The sequence below is a fragment of the Heterodontus francisci genome, chromosome 36 (assembly GCF_036365525.1).
Source record: "Heterodontus francisci isolate sHetFra1 chromosome 36, sHetFra1.hap1, whole genome shotgun sequence".
NCBI classification, from domain to species: Eukaryota; Metazoa; Chordata; class Chondrichthyes; order Heterodontiformes; family Heterodontidae; genus Heterodontus; species Heterodontus francisci.
In genome coordinates, this window is record NC_090406.1 from 24,602,354 (window position 1) to 24,623,167 (window position 20,814).

Consider the following 20,814-nt stretch of genomic DNA (forward strand, 5'->3'; position numbering starts at 1 on the left):
AAGTTGGGTCCCGTCACCGAGCGGCGGTGGGGCTGCCATGGAGCCTTGCCGCCGCCAGTAAGATTGGCCCGGCAATCCCAGCATTGGGCTCTGTGGGGGGCTGCTGCCGCTGCGATCATCCAGCCCAAACCTGCCATAGAGCCCGATGTCAGGAGCTCAACAAAATTCACAGTCTTTGGTCAATCGAGAGGTGAAAAGGGGGAGCTATCCCTAACATCTCTCCCCTGTCCGTAACACATAGCCAAATACAAGTAGCCTGGGGTAGGAATTTTCTGCTTATCCCAATGGCCTGCCTTGACCCAGCTCGTTTTCCAGAGTATGGATGATAACCTAGCTGGGCTTCCAGAAGGCTGCCTGCTGAAGTTACACCGTGGAACTGGCAAAACTTAGGTCAGTATGCAATTCTTTATCACCAGTAAGAGGTAATTATTCTTTTAGAAAACTTCTTTTTCTTTGTTTTGAATTTTTTTTTTTTACATTTTTGAGAGTTTACTCACGGGTGAGGTATTTCTGCGCTGGGGAATAGAACATGTTTCCATTTCTGACTCTGACTGCTACTCGCCAATTCAGGATGAGTAACTTTTAAAGAAAGCAAACTGAAACATTTGAATGGTAATATCCTGCTGCATTTCTGTTGTCTTTGGACTTACCAACTGAATCAAACAACTTTTGATTTGCCTATGGTCTAAAACTATTTCCTTAACACTGAGATTTGATTGATTAGTTAACTGATGAATTTTCATTTTAGCCAATCGCTAATTTCTGCCTAATATGTAATGCCCCAAGGTGTGACAACTTTGTAAAGGCATGATGAATGCATGCTAAATGCAAGACTTTTGAGTTTCTTTCTGGTATTGCTTTTGACTCTCCCATTTCAGAAACTCGCAGATATGTGTAGCAAGTTGATCACATCAATATACATTAGTAAAATTCAGGATACTGTGATAATGGTTCTAGGAATACTAGAACACAGCTAAAATTTAGAACTGAATGGAACTTTGCCTCATTAACTGACTATTATTTCATTAGCAATAGCTTTCACAGTTTGGAAGCTGACAATGAGTTGACTGCCAGTGATAACCAGGTAATAGATTTGCATTGCAGGAGGCTCTGAAATAATCATTACAGTAGGGATGAAGGGCATTTCAGATAGAAATATTAATAGAACTGTTGGGGATTAGTCCAGGAGGTATTTAGAGTAACATTTTACGATTGAATGTGCTTAACTAGGGAATTTTATAATTTTCTGCAAAAAGATCTAATATCAGCTACCTTATTGTATCACCATGATGCTGGATGCAAGACTAAAATTTCAAATAAAATGATTTTAATCAGGTTATGTAATATTATGTGGTTTTCCCTTTCCCGGGAATCCAGCTACATATTCACTTTCATTCTCTGGGACTGCATAAATAGTTTTATTCTGTGGGTGCACATGATAACATCACCATCAAAATTAAGGTGCCTTTTGTACTCTTACTTTTTAAGCAAATGATTTTTGTAGAATATACTCTATATTTTGTATTGTTAATATGTAATACTCCCATACTATTTTATGCCTAGGTAGAAGACTGCTGTAAAATCAACTGATTAAGCTGCTTTTCTAAAGAACTGCAAACCAATGAATATAAATTTTCATCATCGTCACCTCAAGACAGTGCACATCTGGTACAACATATTTGTTGCATCAAGGTGACGAAGGAGAGAATTTTCCACCATCATTTAATGCAAATTGAAGTCCACACCTTCTACACTATTTCTTAGTTATAGTGGTAATGGGAGGGAGAAAGGTCGATTAATCCCTTTGGTAATTCTGTGCTACAAAGAATTTTAGATGCAAATTTCCCTGTTAATGGCTTGGTTTTCTGGGGTCCAACAGCTTCTGTTTTTTTTTACTGGGACTGAAGTTACTGTCTACATGCTTTCCAATGAAACCCGACCAGCATACTCCTAAAACTCTAAGTAGAGTTACTCAACTTGAAGTTTTCCATGTTGGTAATAAATTAGTTTTTTTAACATCCAAGTACATTCTTGTAAGTATATTATTTTCCGCTACAAAATGGGAGAATATCTGGAGAACAAAGTACACCCTCTCGGCTTTACTTCTCTTTTACGTAAATGTTATTAGCTATTGTGAAATGTTTGCACTATACATTAATGGATTGCAAAAGGATGATAGTTACCTAAATTTAAACACAAGTACAATTATATTACACAAGTAGGGTAGATCAAGTGCAACCACAAACTGCTAATGTAGACAATGATATTCAGATATTTAAAAAAATCTTTAAAATTTTTTAAGCCAAAGGCTCTGCATTGCAACATCTATACTGCATCTGGCACTGGAATAAAATGAAAATGGCCAGCACCATTTGTGTCATTATAACTTTATTGAAGATTTAGCCGAGCATCTATCTGCAATTGTTTCCAATTAGACTGGTAGCAAAGAAAAATATATTTTTTCATAGCTATAGTGTTTGAAATATCTGAATTGGGGAGAGATTAAAAAGCAGGACCTCAAACGTTGCAATCTCTGGACTACTCCCAGTGCCATGTGCTAGTGAGTATAGGAATAGGAGGATAGAGCAGATGAATGCACGGCTGAGGTGGTGCAGGAAGGAAAGCTTTAGTTCCCTGGATCACTGGGTCTGTTTCTGGCAAAGGTGGGACCTGTACAAGTTGGATGGGTTGCACCTGAACCAGAACGGGACCAACATCCTTGCTGGGAGGTTTGCTAGTGCTGTTGGGGGGGGGGGGGGTGGGTTTAAACTAATTTGGCAGGGAGATGGGATACAGAGTGGAGTTACAGTAGGGTGTGATGCACAGTCAAATATAGAAGAGAAACTGAGTCAGTCTGGAAGGCAGAGCAAATATAGACCTGTTAAGGCACAAGTGAAAAATGCAAGGCTAGATTGCATCTATTTTAATGCAAGGAGTCTTACTAGTAAGGCAGATGAATTGAGGGCATTGATTAGCACATGGCATTATGATATTATTACTATCAAAGAGACATGGGTGAGGGAGGAGTAGGACTGGCAGCTCAATATTCCAGGGTATAGAATCTTCAGGCATGACACGGGAGGGGGTAAAAGAGGAGGTGGCATTGCACTGTTGATCAAGGAGTCAATTACTGCAGTAAGGAGGGGTGATATCTTAGAAGGTTCCTCAAATGAGGCCATAGGGTAGAACTTAAAAACAAAAAGGGGGCAATCACTTGTCTGGGAGTGTACTACAGGCCCCCAAACAGTCAGGGAGAGATAGAGGAGCAGATATGTAGGCAAATCTCAGAGAAGTGTAAAAATATTAGAGTAACAATAGTAGGGGATTTCAACTTCCCCAATATCAACTGGGATAGTCTTAGTGTAAAAGGCTTAAAGGGGGCTGAATTCTTAAAATGCATACAGGAGAGCTTATTGAGCCAGTACGTAGATAGTCCTACAAGAGAAGGGGCAGTACTGGACCTAATCTTAGGGAATGAAGCCGGACAAGTGGTAGAAGTGTCAGTGGGGGAACATTTCGGGGATAGTGGCCATAACATAAGATTTAAGCTAGTCATGGAAAAGGACAAAGATGGACCGAAAATAAAGGTACTGAATTGGGGGAAGGCCGATTTTAAGATGATAAAACAGGATCTGGCCAAAGTGGACTGGGAGCAGCTACCTGTAGGAAAGTCGACATCAGATCAGTGGGAGTCATTCAAAGAGGAAATAGTGAGAGTTCAGAGCCAACATGTACCCATTAAGGTGAAGGGTAGGACCAACAAGTCCAGGGAACCCTGGATGTCAAGGGATATAGAGGATTGGATCAGTAAAAAAAAGAGGCTTATGGCAGATTCAGAATGCTGAAAACAGTGGAGGCACTAGAGGAGTATAGAAAATGTTGGGGGGTATTTAAAAAAGTAATTAGGAGAGCGAAGAGGAGACATGAAAAAACACTGGCGAGCAAGATAAAGGAAAATCCCAAGGCGTTTTATAAGTATATTAAGGGCAAGAGGATAACCAGGGAAAGAGTAGGGCCCATTAGGGACCAAAGTGGTAATGTGTGTGTGGAGCCGGAGGACATAGGTGAGGTTTTAAATGATTACTTTTCATCTGTGTTCACCATGGAGAAGGACGATGTAGGTGTAGAGATCAGGGAGGGGGATTGTGATAGACTTGAACATATTAGCATTGAAAGGGAGGAAGTATTAGCTGTTTTAGTGGGCTTAAAAAATCCTCAGGCCCAGATGAGATGTATCCCAGGCTGTTACGTGAGGCAAGGGAGGAGATTGCAAGGGCTCTGACATAAATTTTCAAATCCTCTCTGGCCACAGGTGAGGTACTCGAGGATTGGAGGATAGCAAATGTGGTAGCAATATTTAAGAAGGGTAGTAGGGATCAACCCGGTAATTACAGGCCACTGTCTCAAAAAATTCAATCAAGTTAGTCAGACATGATCTCCCCCTGACAAAGCCATGCTGACTATCCCTGATTAATCCCTGCCTCTTCAAGTGGAGATTAATACTGTCCCTCAGTGGTTGGGAAACTATTGGAAAAAATTCTGAGGGACAGTATTAATCTCCACTTGAAGAGGCAGGGATTAATCAGGGATAGTCAGCATGGCTTTGTCAGGGGGAGATCATGTCTGACTAACTTGATTGAATTTTTTGAGACAGTGACGAAATTGTAGATGAGGGTAAAGCAGTTGATGTAGTCTATATGGACTTCAGTAAGGCTTTTAATAAGGTCGCTCATGGGAGATTGATTAAGAAAGTAAGAGCCCATGGGATCCAAGGCAATATGGCAAATTGGATCCAAAATTGGCTTAGTGGCAGGAGGCTGAGAGTGATGGTCGAGGGTTGTTTTTGCGAGTGGAAGCCCATGACCAGTGGTGTACTGCAAAGATCGGTGCTGGGACCCTTGCTGTTTGTAGTGTACATTAATGATTTAGACGTGAATATAGGAGGTGTGATCAGTAAGTTCGCAGACGACACGAAAATTGGTGGTGTCATAAATAGTGAGGAGGAAAGCCTTAGATTACAGGACGATATAGATGGGCTGGTAAGATGGGTGGAGCTGTGGCAAATGGAATTTAATCCTGAGAAGTGTGAGGTGATGCATTTTGGGAGGACCAATAAGGCAAGGGAATATACAAAGGATGGTAGGACCCTACGAAGGACAGAGGGTCAGAGGGGCCTTGGTGTACTTGTCCATAGATCACTGAAGGCAGCAGCACAGGTAGATAAGGTGGTTAGGAAAGCATATGGGATACTTGCCTTTATTAGCCGATGCATAGCATATAAGAGCAGGGAGGTTATGATGGAGCTCTATAAAATGCTAGTCAGGCTACAGCTGGAGGACTGTGCACAGTTCTGGGCACCACACTATAGCAAGGATGTGATTGCAATGGAGAGGGTGCAGAGGAGATTCACCAAGATGTTGCCTGGATTGGAGCATTTCAGCTATTGAGAGAGACTGAAAAGGCTTGGGTTGTTTTACTTGGAGCAGAGAAGGCTGAGGGGAGATATGATTGAGGTTACGAGAATCTGTTATTAAGGACAGAATGACTGAGCATTTGTACAAATATAAGCTGTTGAGAGAGATCCTGTACGGATTTATAAAGGGTAAAAAAGTCATATCTAACAAACAGAGTTGAATTTTTTGAGGAGGTGTGGAAGTTATGTTATGTTATAGCTGTAGAGTTCTGGTTAGACCCCATCTAGAGCACTACATTCAGTACTGGGCACCGCATCTTAGGGAGGCTATATTGGCCTTGGAGTGTATGCAGCGCAGATTCACCAGAATGATACTGGAGCTAAAAGGGTTAAATTATGAGGACAACAGCAGACGGTGGCATAATGGTAGTCACTAGACTATTAATCCAGAGGCCCAAGCTAATGTCCCAGGGACACGGGTTCAAATCCCACCATGGCAGCTGGTGGAATTTAAATTCAATTAATTAATAAAAATCTGCAATTGAATGCTAGTCACAGTAATAATGCCATGAAACTATCACTGATTGTTGTAAAACCCATCTGGTTCACTAATGACCTTTAGGGAAGGACATCTGGCACCCTTACCTGGTCTGGCCTCCATGCGACTCCAAATGCACAGAAATGTGGTTAACTCTTAACTGCCCTCTGAAATGGCCTAGCAAGCCACTCAGTTCAAGGGCAATCAACATGCCAACGATGCCCATATCCCATGGAAGAATTTTTTAAAAAGTTGCATAAACTAGGCATGAATAGTCCATGACTATAGAAGATTAAGGGGTGCTCTAATTGGAGCTAAGACAGTGGAAAGGCAGTGGAGGAAGAAATATGTAAGCAATTATGTTAAATGAGCAAGAGGTATCGAATTATAATCATGGGAGATGTTAACTACCCCCCAAATAAACTGGCAAGAGGTAGCGAAAGGGTTACAGGAAATAGAGTTTTTTTAAAAATAATGTGTGCAGGACTCCTTTTTACCCAATATATAAAAAAGCCCAACAGGAGAGGGAGAACTTCTGGATCTAGTACTGGGAACATCCAGGCAATAGCAATAAGAAGATAAGGTTTAAGATAAAGATCAAGAAGGACATAAGACAAAGACTATTTGGAAATTGGTAATAAGTTGGAAAAAAAATTGGTTTTAAGAGCGAGAATAGAACTAAGGAAAATAAACTGGAAAAACTTATTGACAAAGAAATTGAACAGCAGTGGGAAATGTTTAAAACAATGACTAGTAGAGTCCAGAAGAAATATATGTCACTTAAAAGCAAAAACAGGCTAGCTAGCAATGATAAACCATGGATGAATAAAAAAGGGCAAAATTGAAACTAAAGAAAAAAGCATACACTAAGTCCATATACAACAAAGGAGAAAATGACACAATGGAATACAAAAAGGTGAGGAAAGCAGTTGAAAAAAATTATGAAAGCAAACAGAAACTAGGACATTTGATTCTCAAAGAATATAAGAAATAGTATAGTATTCAAAAGGCACACAAATAACAGAAGAAAAATCATGATTGGGATAGAGCCACTAAGAGACACATGATAAACTCACAGGTAATGACTGTGAAATAGTAGAAATATTAAGTAATTACCTTGCTTCAGTATTTACTACAGAGACAAACATGGTGGACATGATATTAGAAGAGATCAAAAAGACATAAAGACATTTAAAATAGAAAGGGGGGGGGGAATAATTGATACATTAATTAAACTTAAAAAGGATAAAGGACCTGGTCTAGATGGATTGCAATCGTGCATACTAAAAGACATTAGGGAAGAGATAGCAGAGGCACTAACACACACATATATATTTATATATTAATCAGAAAAGGGAATAGTGCCTGAGGACTGGTGGACAGCTAGTGTGATGCCTGCATTTAAACAGGGAGATAAAACAAATCCCTGGAACAATAGGCTAATTAGATCATTGGATCCTTACTCAAAAGCTATAATGGAAAAACATTTTAAAAATGAAAATATGATAAAGAATAGTCAGCAGGGATTTCAAACAGGAATGTCATGCTTGACCAACCTTATTGAATTATTTGTATAAGTAACAGAATGGGTAGACAGCTGTAATACAGTTGACAATATATTTGGATTGTCAAAAGGCCTTTGATAAGGTACTGCATTGTAGACTCATGATTAAGATCAGAATATGTGGCGTCAGAGAACAATTAGCAGAATGGATAGCAAGCTGGCTACAAAACACAAACCAAAGTATCGGGGTTAAAGGTAATTATTCAGACTGGCAAATAGTGGGAAGTGGTGTTCCACAAGGATCGGTGCTGGAACCACTGTTGCTCACCATTTATGTAAACAATTTGGACTTGGGAATCAGAAGTACAATTTCAAAACTTGTGGGTGACACCGAATTAGGGGTTATAGTTAATACAGAGGAGGATGACAGCAAAATACAAGAAGATATTAATAAACTTGCAGAATAGCTGTGTAATTAGCAAATGAACGTCAATATATACAAGTGTGCGGTGGTACATTTTTCCCGGAAGAATAAGGAGGCCACATATTCCTTGGAAAATAATTGTCTGAATGAGGTAGACGAGCGGAGGGATCTGAGGATAGATACCAAATCACTAAAAGTAGTGCCACAGGTTACTAAGGCCATAAAAAAGCAAACAAAACACTAGAGTTCATTTCTAGAGGAATAGAATTGAAAAGCAGAGAGGTTATGCTAAACATGTATAGAACCTTGTTTGGACCACACTTAGATTACTGTGAACAGTTCTGGTCTCCATATTATAAAAAGGATACAAGAGGCATTGGAGATGGTGCAAAAAAGAGTTACTAGAATGATGCCAGAAATGAAAGATTACACCCATCGGGAAAGATTGAACTGGCTAGGACTGTTTTCTAAAGAGAAAACTAAAAGGGTGACCTGATAGAGGTCTTTATGTCTACCCTGTCAAACCCTTTAATAATCTTCGAGAAGGTGTTTCCACTTGCGAGAGACACCAGAACTAGGGCAATAAATTCAGAAGAAACATCTTATCTAGACAGTGGTTAAGATGTGGAATTCCCTACCACAAGGCAACTAGCATAGATGCATTTAATGGAAAGCAAATGATGGAGAAAGAAATAGAAGGATATGTTGATGTAAGTTAGATAAAAAGGTTGTGAGGAAGCACATGTGGATCATAAATACCAGCATAGACCAGTTGGGCCAAATGACCTGTTTTTGTGCTGTAAATGTTATGTAATGCCATGCAAGATGATTAAAGGTTCCTCTAGCAGAGCAGGTTCGACGGGCTGAATGGCCTACTCCTGTCCCTAAGGCAGGTAGATGAAGTCAAGATGCAGATCAGCCATGATCTAATGTAGCGGCGGGACAGGTTCAAAGGGCTGAATGGCTTACTCCTGTTCCTACAGGAGTTTTTCTGCAGGACAGATGGAGGCACGGATACATGCACTAAAGTATCAGTGGTAGGAAGGCGTAATTACATTATGCCAAGTTTATATAGGCAGCTTTGATTATAAATGTGATAACAGGAGTATAGTTTTGGACAGGCGTAGTAAAAAAAAAATTAATAAAATTTTGTAAATAAAAAAAGGAAAAATAATTTGTCTCAGGAATGGCTAAAGTCATAACTGCTGAGTTGTACCTTGTGGTTGATGCAATAGGAGGACTGATCACCGTAGAACCCCACATAGCTGAGCCACAAAGAAGGAGGATAAATGGAGTGTCAATCAATTCCTGAACGGCATTCAAAGAAGCCTATTGATGGCAAACAACTGCACAAAAGTGTGGTCTCAATCAAGTTCTCCCGCTCCACATGCTGCTTCTTCTAGCCCACCTCCTCCATCACTGTCCTGATCCAGAAAAGGGGAACGTGTGCTACTCCACTGTCCTTAGGCATCAACAAGGTCTCATCAGTCAGCAAAGCCTGAGCCAACCCCAAGTATACTTAAATTTATTTGTGCAGTTTCCAATGATAGAGGCTGTTTCTCAACATCTGGAAAAGCTTGGTGTCCCTAAAGAAAGCATCATACTAGGCTTTTATCTCTAGTATTTTAGGATTTAGAATTGGGATGTTTCCTTTTACATTAAAGCAAAATATCCTGAATCTCCTTAACTTCTAATTGAGTATGAATTGGAGATATTTTTCGATCCTAGATTTGTGCTTTCTTGATATATTTCGATAAAGCCATGGTTAATGCCTAGAGCTTCTAATTAGGACAAAGAGCCCACTAAATTAAATATAACATTTTGATCATGCGGGGATTAAAAGCTATTTCCCCAAACCCAGTGAAGAATAAAATTACCCTACAAGGGAAGTTTTTTAATATTATAAATAGGATAAATTTAAATGAGTTTTCTAATAAAATAGATGAGCAATTGACACACAGTCCCATCATGCCAAGAAATAAAAATAAAAAGATAAACTTCATAATTTGTAAGCCAAAAATACAATAGAAATATTAGAACCTTCCATTGCATATTTCATGTCCTGGGCAAAAAGGTTCCACATCACTTCTGCGCTTATCTTCCCTACATTCAGCTCCTGTGGAAACCTAAAAGAAAAAGAATGTATGATTGAATGAAATAATAAAAGGACAATGTTCTTGATAATATATTGCGCTTTTGTGTTTGCCTATTTAAGGTGAACTTCACAATTAAAAATGGAAATGTATGTATCCTCACTTTTAGCATCACCTACTTCTGTAGGAATTTAACACAACAAAAGTCATCACTTTTACTTAATTGATGGGGCCAGCATATATGAACACAAGTGCATATGAAAGAAAGGAATAGCACAATTTTTCATTTCATTACTCTTCAATTTTCTTCTTTCCTTTGTAGCAGGCACTAGTTTCAGCTGGGATACAGCTCAAGTACTGACCACCTACTGGTGCCTCAGCCAACTGGCAAAACTTCAAGAGCATAAGGAAAGTCACTCTATGGATTATTCCAAACATGGACTAGATGTTCCTGCATGACATGTTCATCGATGGATCTTCTGCCCACCTAATGAGTTTAGTGAATTTATTGGGGTATTACTGTTGCTCCCTGTGATTGCTCACTTAAAACATGGAGGGAGGAATGGCAAGAGCTGCATTATTTAAATGTTTGCCACTGCTTGAAAAGCCTAGCTAATTTAGGACCAGCTTTGTTTGCAAGAAGGGGAAACCGTCTGAAAGTCAGAGATCAGTTTCAGGGTACAAAGCCCTCATTTGCAAGAGCATGAAATAGAGATTATGCTGGCCCAAATCAGGATGGAAAAGGATTAGGATTGCCAATTCTGGTTGGAGGTATTCCTGCAGATTTGAGGATGTGATTTTCTGACCACATGGCATTTGATCATGTGATTCCTGATCATGTGACAATCACATGAACAAATATCTATCCCATTCCCTTTGAAATGCAGGTTTAGTCTCTAGCTCAATAGCCACATATGTGAAGAATCTCACAGTCTACTATCATCAGGTCAAGAACCTTCCTCCTCCCTTCCCCCTTGTTTTGTCCAGTGAGAATCCTTGGTTTCCATTACCTCTTTTACCATTCACCCACTAGTGGAAACAATCTTTCGCTGTTTACCCACAGTAAGGTCCCCAAGGTTTCACACCCTTTTAATTGGCTGCTCCTCTCTCAGTGCCACTTCCACTCACCACCTTGCTGCTACTGCTCCGGGCTCTGTGCGAAATGCTGAGCCCCACACTCATGCTATTCCCCAGTATCCCTCATGGCCATAGTCCTTATTCCGCATCTCCCCCACCCTCCCCATTCATCAGTCTCCCTCTCTTCTCTGGCCACACTCAGAGTCAACCCCACCCTGCCCCCAAGCACCTGATTTCAGAGACCTCCCGCAACCCCCCCTCTCCCCTACCGACCACTGGGGATTCTCTGCAGGTGCCAGCCCTGAGCAGTAGCCAGTGACAAGCCCGTGGAAAAAGCTTGGTAATGATTCTATTTAAAATGAATGCCATTTAATCACCTTCTGACTCCCGATGCCATGCTACCAGTAATTAGTTACTGTACCTCATATAAGTGTTCATGTGGGTGTACTGCGACAGGCAATTTAAATTGTGATCTCCCAGGTTGCTGAAGGCAGCGTTTGAGATAGAAAGCCCCGATTCTGCAAAAGTCCCAGGAGGGTTCGGTACAATTTGAGATGGGGTGGCGGGGAAGGAGACTAGTCATAGGAATTTCCCAAGCACAGTAGGTAACTTTGTCAATTAGCAGCACCTGTTAGGTAGCTGGCAGAAGTTTAATGATCTGACCAATTTAGGGAAATTAAGAAGTTAGCTACATCATCCCAGAATACACAGGACTAAGCATGCTCATCAGTTACAACCGTCTTCTCTTCACTGTGCTGCAACGATTCAAGAGCTTACAATTAGTTTCCAAAAGGTTCCATGGTGCCTTCAAAACTGCCAACCTTCATCTGTAAATGTTTCTTTCTCACAAAGTAACTTCATGGACCCAACAGAAAGCCTCACATGATATGCAACTTTTTCATGCAGCTGTTATCAACCCGTTATGTTCTGTCTGCTGACACCTCAGTTGATCATCATCTCATGGCGTGTAGAGGGTATTAACACTATCTACATTCTGCTCAAAAGGGAAGCAGCTCATAACACAGAAGTTGAGAGAAAGACATTCCTGACCTTTTAAAATAAAGATGCTTTCAGAGTATCACGTACATGTAGACATTGGGAATAATATTCCCAAAATGGATGGAAAATAATAGGTCACACACCCATGACATCCTGATATGTAGTTGGAGGGGGGGGGCGGGGGAAGGTGGGGGGACAGGCCTCAGCATTCAAAAATTGATCTCTGTAACGTTAAGTTTCAGGGATCAGACTAACCATGCAACAAGACACTAAATTTAAAAAATAACTTCATTTAATGACCTCAGTGAAACATACTATTTTGGTCTGATTGCACTCTGTGAAGCACCTTGTGACAATTATTTGCATTAATGTATGTTGTTGTTGTCAATCAACAAATTAAGAGATCGGATATTCTGTCAGTTACTTTGAAAGTTAAATATTGCTCCAGCTGAAGAAGCCTGAAGACACTGGCCTAAAAACATATGACCTTTGTTAACACATCACATAAGTCTCGCTCTTTTCCCTTTCCCTGACAAATGGCAAATGATTGATTAGAAAAAGCTACAATCTTAGGTCAACAAGCAATCAAACACATATTTGAAGGTGCAACATGTGTACTGAATGTTATAACATGTATAGCATAGTACTTCAGTGATCTGAAAACTAAAAATGACAAATACATAGCTACTTACTGGTTGAGGCAATGTGTATATGAATTCTTGTCCTCTTCTATGATTGAAACAATGAGTGTGATAAGTTTGGACCAAAAGTCCAAATTTCTGATGCTAGGCCCTTGCTCCTCTGGAGGAACCTCAGCTTTTTTATTCTGTAGGATTAAAAAAGAAAGTTTTTCGTTGGGCACAAATATTGCCTCATTTTTAGCAGCTAACTGATCACTAACCTAAAAATACCCACCGACTAAAAGAATTATTGTGATGAGTGTTACATTGAAGTGCTAATCTTGCCTACGTCTATCCCTTCAATAATGGATAGTTTTAATTTTAAAATCACCACAGTCTCCCCAGGTATTAGATTTCTTTCCCCATTCTATATATTGAAATATGTTGCATTAGAACATGAATAACATTGACAGAATTTAATTGTCCCTTGCATTGCAACCCTTACAAGATTATTTTCATAAATCAAATGTCATGTTGTTGAATGCAGTACTGATTATTCACTAATATAACTGCAACTTTTGTTAAACTGTTGTGTCAATCAAATAATCTTTTCTCAGTTTCTCATACTGCATCAGAAAAGTATAAAACTTATACGCTGCTAAAATGCTCTGCATAAATTGTTTGTATGTGTAAGTTAAATGATTGGTACATGCAAGAAAATTGATAAAGACTGTAGCTTTGTTACATGACATAAGGATCCTGATACCAAAGCTCACTGTTTGGAAAAACTGAATACTGTTTAGAGATGTGACAGGTTAACATTATGAGACTACAGCAGGTAGCATATCAAGCAAGTTGTACAGTAAATCAATGATATTTTGTTAACCACAGAAATGGTCATTTTAATTTATACAAAGATATTAGCGAAAATGTTTCTTGAAGGCTTTTCAGTTGATATACTTATCATTCACTGGTTTTAAGACATTAACACTTTTGGGAAGATGTTTAATTAAATATATGAGTCAGGTGCAGAGTTCTTAAGTATGGATGTGAATAAGTGTAGTCTTGTACAGATCATATGTTCTCTGTACAAATATGAAACTAATGCAGGCTTTATTGTATGTTTGTCTCTAAGATGGTCAACAGGTGCCAGTATGTCTGTACACTTGTAGATGATGTACGTTCTTGACGGGTTTAATATATCAAGCCAGGAAGAAGATTTTCAAAAGGTGTGAATGACACTCATTTTGTACTTAATTCATTTTGGAACAGACATTATCAAAGAGACAGATGAACAAGCAAGGCATTGTAAGACATTCACATTTCTATATTTATATAAATTATATATTGTGTAGATTTTCCGTTACTTCTAGGCAAATTGAAGAGATAGTACAATATATAAACCCCAGGTTTGAAGACTGCTGAGCAGTGAGAAATTAAGGGAGACTAGATACAAAACATTTCCAGGAACTGTACTGAAGTTTGCACTGTAATGGAGTTAGACTTGTGGACAACAATATTTACCATTTAGTGCTAAGGAACTAGAGGGCATCATCACAGCTCTGGGATTTTAGCAGCTAGTCATTGTGTAAAATAGTACTGTTCGATGTTTTTACTTGTAAAGGCTCCAGTCAAGAAATCAAGTAATTCAATATGGAGCCTGAACCAAACGTGAGCATGTTGTACAGGTATTTCATCTCCCAGAACAACTAGGAGAAACAAGATTGCATAATGTGCTGGTTAGCAAGGACTTGTGAGTCATAACGGTATGAGACCCCTTTCTGGGCAGAAATCCAAGTGCTGTAGATTCTGGGGCATGAGGTTCACTTACAGGGAGCAACACCATTGAAAAGAAGGATTTTCCATTAAAGTAGCTTAATCATTTGTTACAAAGAACAATATTATAAGATACAGTGAAATAAAATAAATGTTACATCAATCAAATGCTAATGTATTCTCATCTGAATGGTATAGATGACTTTTATTTTGAGGGGGGCACTGGAAGATTGCATGAAATATTAAAATATGGAGAAATCTACTGTACTTGCTTTAATTTCTGCAATTACTAACAAATGTGATTTGTCGGTTATAGCTTGAGATACACAATCTGTTACAGTATTATTTATCAGTGAACTGAAGAAACTAGGAGACTAGAAGGTTTATGATACCGTTTAATGAGTCTATCAGCAGTATGGGGATTTATTATTCACCCCAGGTATAGTACCTCGCAAATTACATTGCAAATAAGGTCACATATTGGTTCAGAAGGAGCGTGAGCTTCCCTGTGGAAATGGAAATTTGTGTTTGGCATAAGAGAAAGTATTGGGACATCAACTGAATCATTTATTTATTTATTTAGGATTTTTAATGTAGAAAAATATCCCAAAGCATTCTACAGAGGAGAAATGTATGCTGTCCTTAGTGGTCAAATTAGGAGAGATGATCAAAAGCATGATTGAAAACAAAGGTTTTGAAGACGCTTTAAAGGATGGCAGACAAATAGCAAGAGCAAAGGGGAGAGAGAGGAGTTCCAAACAGTAGAGCCAAGACAGCTAAAGGCTCTCCCACAGCAATAAGCAGAGGGACGGAAAATGTGTAGCAGCTGAGAGAGGACTGAAGGATTTGGTCTGCAGAGTAAAGTGAGAAGAAGTTGCAAAACTGGGGTTGTGAAAAGTTATAGATGGGCTTATAGATAAGGATGAGGAGGTGGCAGCAGGTGCATGTACATGGATAGTCCTGATCTTTGAGACAAAAAGGTCCATCAGCTGCTTGCACTTAGCTTTGGAGATGAAGATGAAAGGAAAGTGTGGTTTGTTGTTGAGTTTGGGATTATCTCTTTACTGCAGGGTGATGCTAGAGTAGGAGCAGGATTTGGCTGTACAGAGCAAGGTTCAATATTGCCGAAGATAGAATACTGTCGTTTCTGAAAACAAAATAACATGCCAGCAGACTAAAGCGTATAAAATTTTATCTATTTCAACAAGCATACTGCAACAAATTAGAGAATAGTATACAGAGACAAAAAAAGCAAGACATTATTAATATACAACAGCCAAACTTACACACTGTATGAACTGATCCGTCTTCCTTAAAAAAAACAAAATCCTTGCAGATTTCTTTCATAAATTCTTGAAAACTTACAATATGGTGGTAAGTTACAGGGAAATGATTCCTTACCGAGCTCCTACTGGCACATATTAATGGCAAGGAATGCAAGACCCCAAAAGAGTGTCTAGCTTATAAGGTGTCTTTTCCTTTGAGAAAAAATTGTTTGATCTTCAATTGTCAAAACAATCAAAATGGTAAGTATTTTTAACACTGAAGTGCTCAAGGTGTAGCATGAACTAAGATTTTGCGCAGCTTAATAGTCTAAGTTTAACACCTAACAATAGAATAAATATGAAGTAAGCCTCATTTTATAACTTAATTAAACTGTGACCAAAGGCTTACGGAGAGTCAGATACACAGGCTCAAATATTGACAGGGGCTTTCTGAGTAGGGGGTTGGAGTTTTGGTCGGGAAGCCCAGAAGTTCGGAATTTGATTCTTTGACAAGATTCCCACCCACAAGTTAGCCTGATTGGCAAGCTTGGCTCCTAGTGTGGCAGGGATTGCTCTGTAGCAGGCCACAGGAGAAGGTAGGGAGCCTGCCTCTGCTCATGGGAGTGGGGAGGGACACACACACCAACCAATCCCTGACCCCGGGTGGGGGGCTGGTGTTCAATGGCAGAGAAGCAGGTAGGTTGGTGGGATGGGAGGAAGCACTCCAGCTCCTCCTGGTATTTTAATAAACATGCTACAGTAAATTAATTTTAATTTTATCTAAGTACAGTTCTGATATGCTATTTCTGTCACAGTGAAAAGTATTAGCAAAGTTGGAAGGATTCTCTTCCCTTCAGACTAATTAAGCCCCATTACATTCTAAACTGTATATGCCAGGAAAAGGGAACAGTTAAATAGCAAAGTAAAAATAAAGGCTGCATATCAAAGAAGAAACTTTATCAACTCCTTGTAGAATTTTCTACTGAGTCATATAATGAAACTTATAAATAGGATATGAACTTACTGGATCTGTCTGATATTCCCGGCTGTACAGTTCATGGCAGTTATTGAAGATATATTCATAAGTGGAATTCAGACAAGCTTTTACACAATCTTTCACTACTTGACTGGCCCGTGGTGGGCTCTGCAGTTCCTGGACCTAAGAAGAGAGACTGAAATAAGTCTAAAAATATTACAAAATTGTAAAACATTTTTCTGTACTTTCTTAATACTTCCAACAGGTAACATCCCTCAATATCACACTAGATTTTACATGAATAAGAAACATTGTGCAAAACTGAAAATTTTACTCCACTGAATTTTACTTCCTTTTAGGAAAATATTTGTCCTACAGTTGAAACACAAATACACCTTCAATTCTCCATGGACTGCTCTGATCTTTTTGATTGTGTAATCAGAAATCATGAGGCACAGTAATACCTGAGGAAATTATGACACGTATGAATCAGAGCCGATTTCAACATCTTTGATTTAGTTTCCTCTCCAACCCAAATTTGCTTAATCTACATCCCGAGTATTATTCAAGGTCAGGAAAGGGGAATATAACTAATCTTCACATCCCTTAGTGCTGGGCCTGATTACCTGCTTTCCTGCTATATACCCAATCCAATTCTGAGCTTGAGACATCCATAGTCTTCTTTCCAGGGTTAGACAGGAGAAAAGTGCAGACGAATGCTGGTAATTCTACCCAACATTACATACGAGCATACAAAAATGACAAGACAATTAAAGACCAACTGGTCCATCACATCTATCCTATGCTTCACAATACAGACACCCTACCCACAGAGAGCCAAGCAATCTCCTGGAGAGGCAAAAAAAAGATAAAAACTGAGGCTGATTAGGGAAAATTCCTCTTCTATTTTTTTAGGAGATCAAAACTAGTCCAGGAGCTCACATTAGGATTCAGGTTGTTTGTTTATGCAATAAGTCACTTAGTAAACAAAACGGCTGATCTTTGGTTAGATCCCAAATAATCCATTGCTCGATTATTTCCCCCTCAACAAGAAACATAGTTTTTTTTGTTTTTTGTAAGAAGCAGAAGTGAGACATTTGAAGGATGTAATTTTGATCACGCCCAGAATTCAGTGGTAAAGGTATACCTAAAGCTACAGGACCATCTGGTAAGTGAGTACACTAAAATTAATTCTGTGTAAATAGTTGGGATGTATAGGAATGACGACAACAGGTGCTCCAGCTGTACAAAGCCTTGGTCAGATCCCATTTGAAGAACTGCACTTAGTTTTGGGCACCACACTTCCAAAAGGATATGTAAAGCCAGTATACCCTTTCCTGAACAGCAAATTCTCTCTCACGTATACAACTGTCCACAGGTGCCCTGTTCAGCCCTCCCCACATATTTGTCATAATACAGTTTACAGTTTGATACCAGTGATGTTACCAACTGACAAGCATCAGGGGTTGAATATTACGCCCTCCCCTGGTGGCGGGTTTGGATGCGGGGAGAGCATAAAATCAGGTGGGACGGTGGTGGGGGTGGGGAACCCCGCCACCATCATGCCTCTGCTGAAATTTAGTCTGGGGTGGGAAGACCTGTGAACTGCCTTCCTGCCCTGCCACCAGCTGAGGTCGTTAACTGGGTAATTAACCCCCAATTAAGGGCCTCTTCCCGCTGCAGCTACTTGTGTGGTGGGCGGCCATGTAGCCACACTGGAAGAACGGCACAAAAAATAGTGCGGGCTGCTTCCGCACTCTGGGTTGGGTGGGGGGGTGCGGGGATCCCTCATCTAAAGGCACTTAGTGCCTGAATGTGGTACCTGGCATCAGGAAAGGGGGGCCTGCTGCCGACCACCCCCTGCCCTTGCTGCCGACCCTCTCTCACCCCACCCCGCGAGACCTCTCCCGCCCTGACCTACCTTAAGCCTGGTTCCAGCTCTGCTCCTCAGTGTCTGGTTGCTGCAGATACAGCAGCAGCCACCGCATCTGTGGTGACGTTGCAGCTGCTGGCCTCTAATTGGCCGGCAGCTCTGCAAGGCCGGGACTTCCGGTGACGGGGTCCTAAATCCTATGGAAGGCCAGCCACTGTCCAGTTAAGTGCCTGATTGCCATATAAAAGGAGACGCGGGGATCTTGGTGTCAGTTTCCCCCGACGTCGAGACCTCCGCCGCTAGCATAAAATTCCCCCTCAGGTCTCTAACAATTGATAGAACTAGTAGATAATATGGTCTCTGATGTATTGTCTGCTGTTTTATGTATTGTGCATGGAATATTTTTTAATGAAATTTTTTAAAAATCACATTCTAAAACACTGCCCGATTCCGCTGGTTCGTGGAAGATTTTACGTTCGGCAATATGTAAATGAGTTTGAGCAGAAACTTGAGCAAAAAATTCTCTTTACGAATCTAGCACAATTTTGAGTATGTTTTTTTCAAATTAGCGCAAAAGATCGTAAAAATCTGACTTACACTGGACGTAATTTGCACTTGATATTCCATGACCTTTTGTGCAAGATTAGCTAATTTAGGGCGAACGGCGCACAACCTAACAGAAACTCCAGGTCGATGTGTTTTAATACTGTTACTGTATTTTGATGCTCAAGCTGTACTTTTTTCTGTTCCAAACCTTGTCACTTGCACAGTAGTAGATTAAATATATATTTATTAACCTACCTTCATTCGAAAGAAGGTTATACTGGTTAAAAGATCAACTGTAGACTTCAAATCTTGTAGCCTTTCAGGACTGCTTGCCGGGAAATTATTCTGTTTGAAAAGAAGTATTTTATCTGTAATTTCAAAACTACAATCTTAAATAAAATAGAACAAATCCATTCAAATTTTAATGGCATTAAAAGGTATAGAGCATATTCTAATTGGGTACAATCCAGGAGTTCAGCATGTCAACTTCATACATCAGCATTCTTGTACCATTGGACAAATTGAACCATAGCAAACATTTTTTGTATTTTCATTTGTTCTACAATTCAGGTAATTTAACTTGCAACAGTATCTATTTTTATGTATTAAACCTAATCATACTTTTATTCCATCTATTCCAATGACACAAGTCTAACTCTCATGCCACAAAAGTAAGTTATGTACAGATGGCATAGTCTACAAATCATTACATAAATCTTCAAGCATTAAACTAGACTTCCCTAGTCTATCAGATTTCACTTTGTGCATTGAGGAGGTGGATTTACAATTTATGCTAACATTAGAACAGTGTGATATGAAGTAAACTTGCTGCAGCACAAGCTATCTGTGCAAGACAATTAACGCATTTTTGATTCATTTACTGCGCTATAGTGGAGTAAATTCAGTCGAAGAGAAGAGTGTACACTGTGCAATAGCTCTCCACTTTATGGCCTAGAAATTGACCCCACTCTGCCTGTTTTTCAGGTGCAAAATCAATTCAAAAAGCACCAATTTCATGATGTTGTGCCCCGTGACCCCAGGGAGTTTGAAATACGTTAAACCCAATATTGTCTAAAATAGGCATTAGTTCCCCTGCAAATACTTATGACCAGCCTAACGCCTGTTTGAGGACTCATTCTTGCAATTGGTTAGCACGAAGAGCAGTGTGTGTTGGGCCGCTTCCACTCAGTTATTCAGGTGCTTCAGCGGCCTAACCAGTGGTTCTTAAAGGCCATCAACCGAAAGATGCATTTTTAAATAAATTACCTTTATGTGCAGCTGAGAGGAGCAGGGGTTCTTCTCCTGGCTCCACAACACTGGCAGGCCACTGCTAGCCTGCATTAGCCTCTCTCCACCTCCCATCACCCCTCCCCCCCCACCCCAGGACATACTGAAGACTGCTGAAGTGAGTGTCCCAAATTGGGGAGTCACAAACTGGCATATAAATATATCTTTTAGGTTGTATAACACAACTGTATACTTTAGACTTATTTTGATAAATATACTCAAAGAGCTACTTAATAGGATCACCTTAGAATAATTAAACAGACAAAAATGTTAATATTTTCTCATCAGTATGACTTTATCTTCAGCTTCAGTACAATTACCTTCATAAAAAAGAAAAATATTGCGGATGCTGGAAATCTGAAATAAAAACAGAAAATATTGGAAACAGTCAGCAGGTCTGGCAAATGCTGCCCCACCTGCTGA

General features: G+C 39.8%; 1 protein-coding gene across 1 annotated transcript in view; it reads right to left on the bottom strand.

Annotated features, from left to right (window-relative positions):
- Positions 1-20,814, bottom strand: part of LOC137351442 (protein unc-13 homolog A-like) — a 281,799-nt gene that overhangs the window by 67,569 nt on the left and 193,416 nt on the right. The window contains 4 exon segments of the mRNA XM_068015888.1: positions 9,920-10,005; positions 12,741-12,874; positions 16,734-16,868; positions 19,360-19,449. Coding sequence (XP_067871989.1) covers positions 9,920-10,005; positions 12,741-12,874; positions 16,734-16,868; positions 19,360-19,449 — 445 coding nt within the window.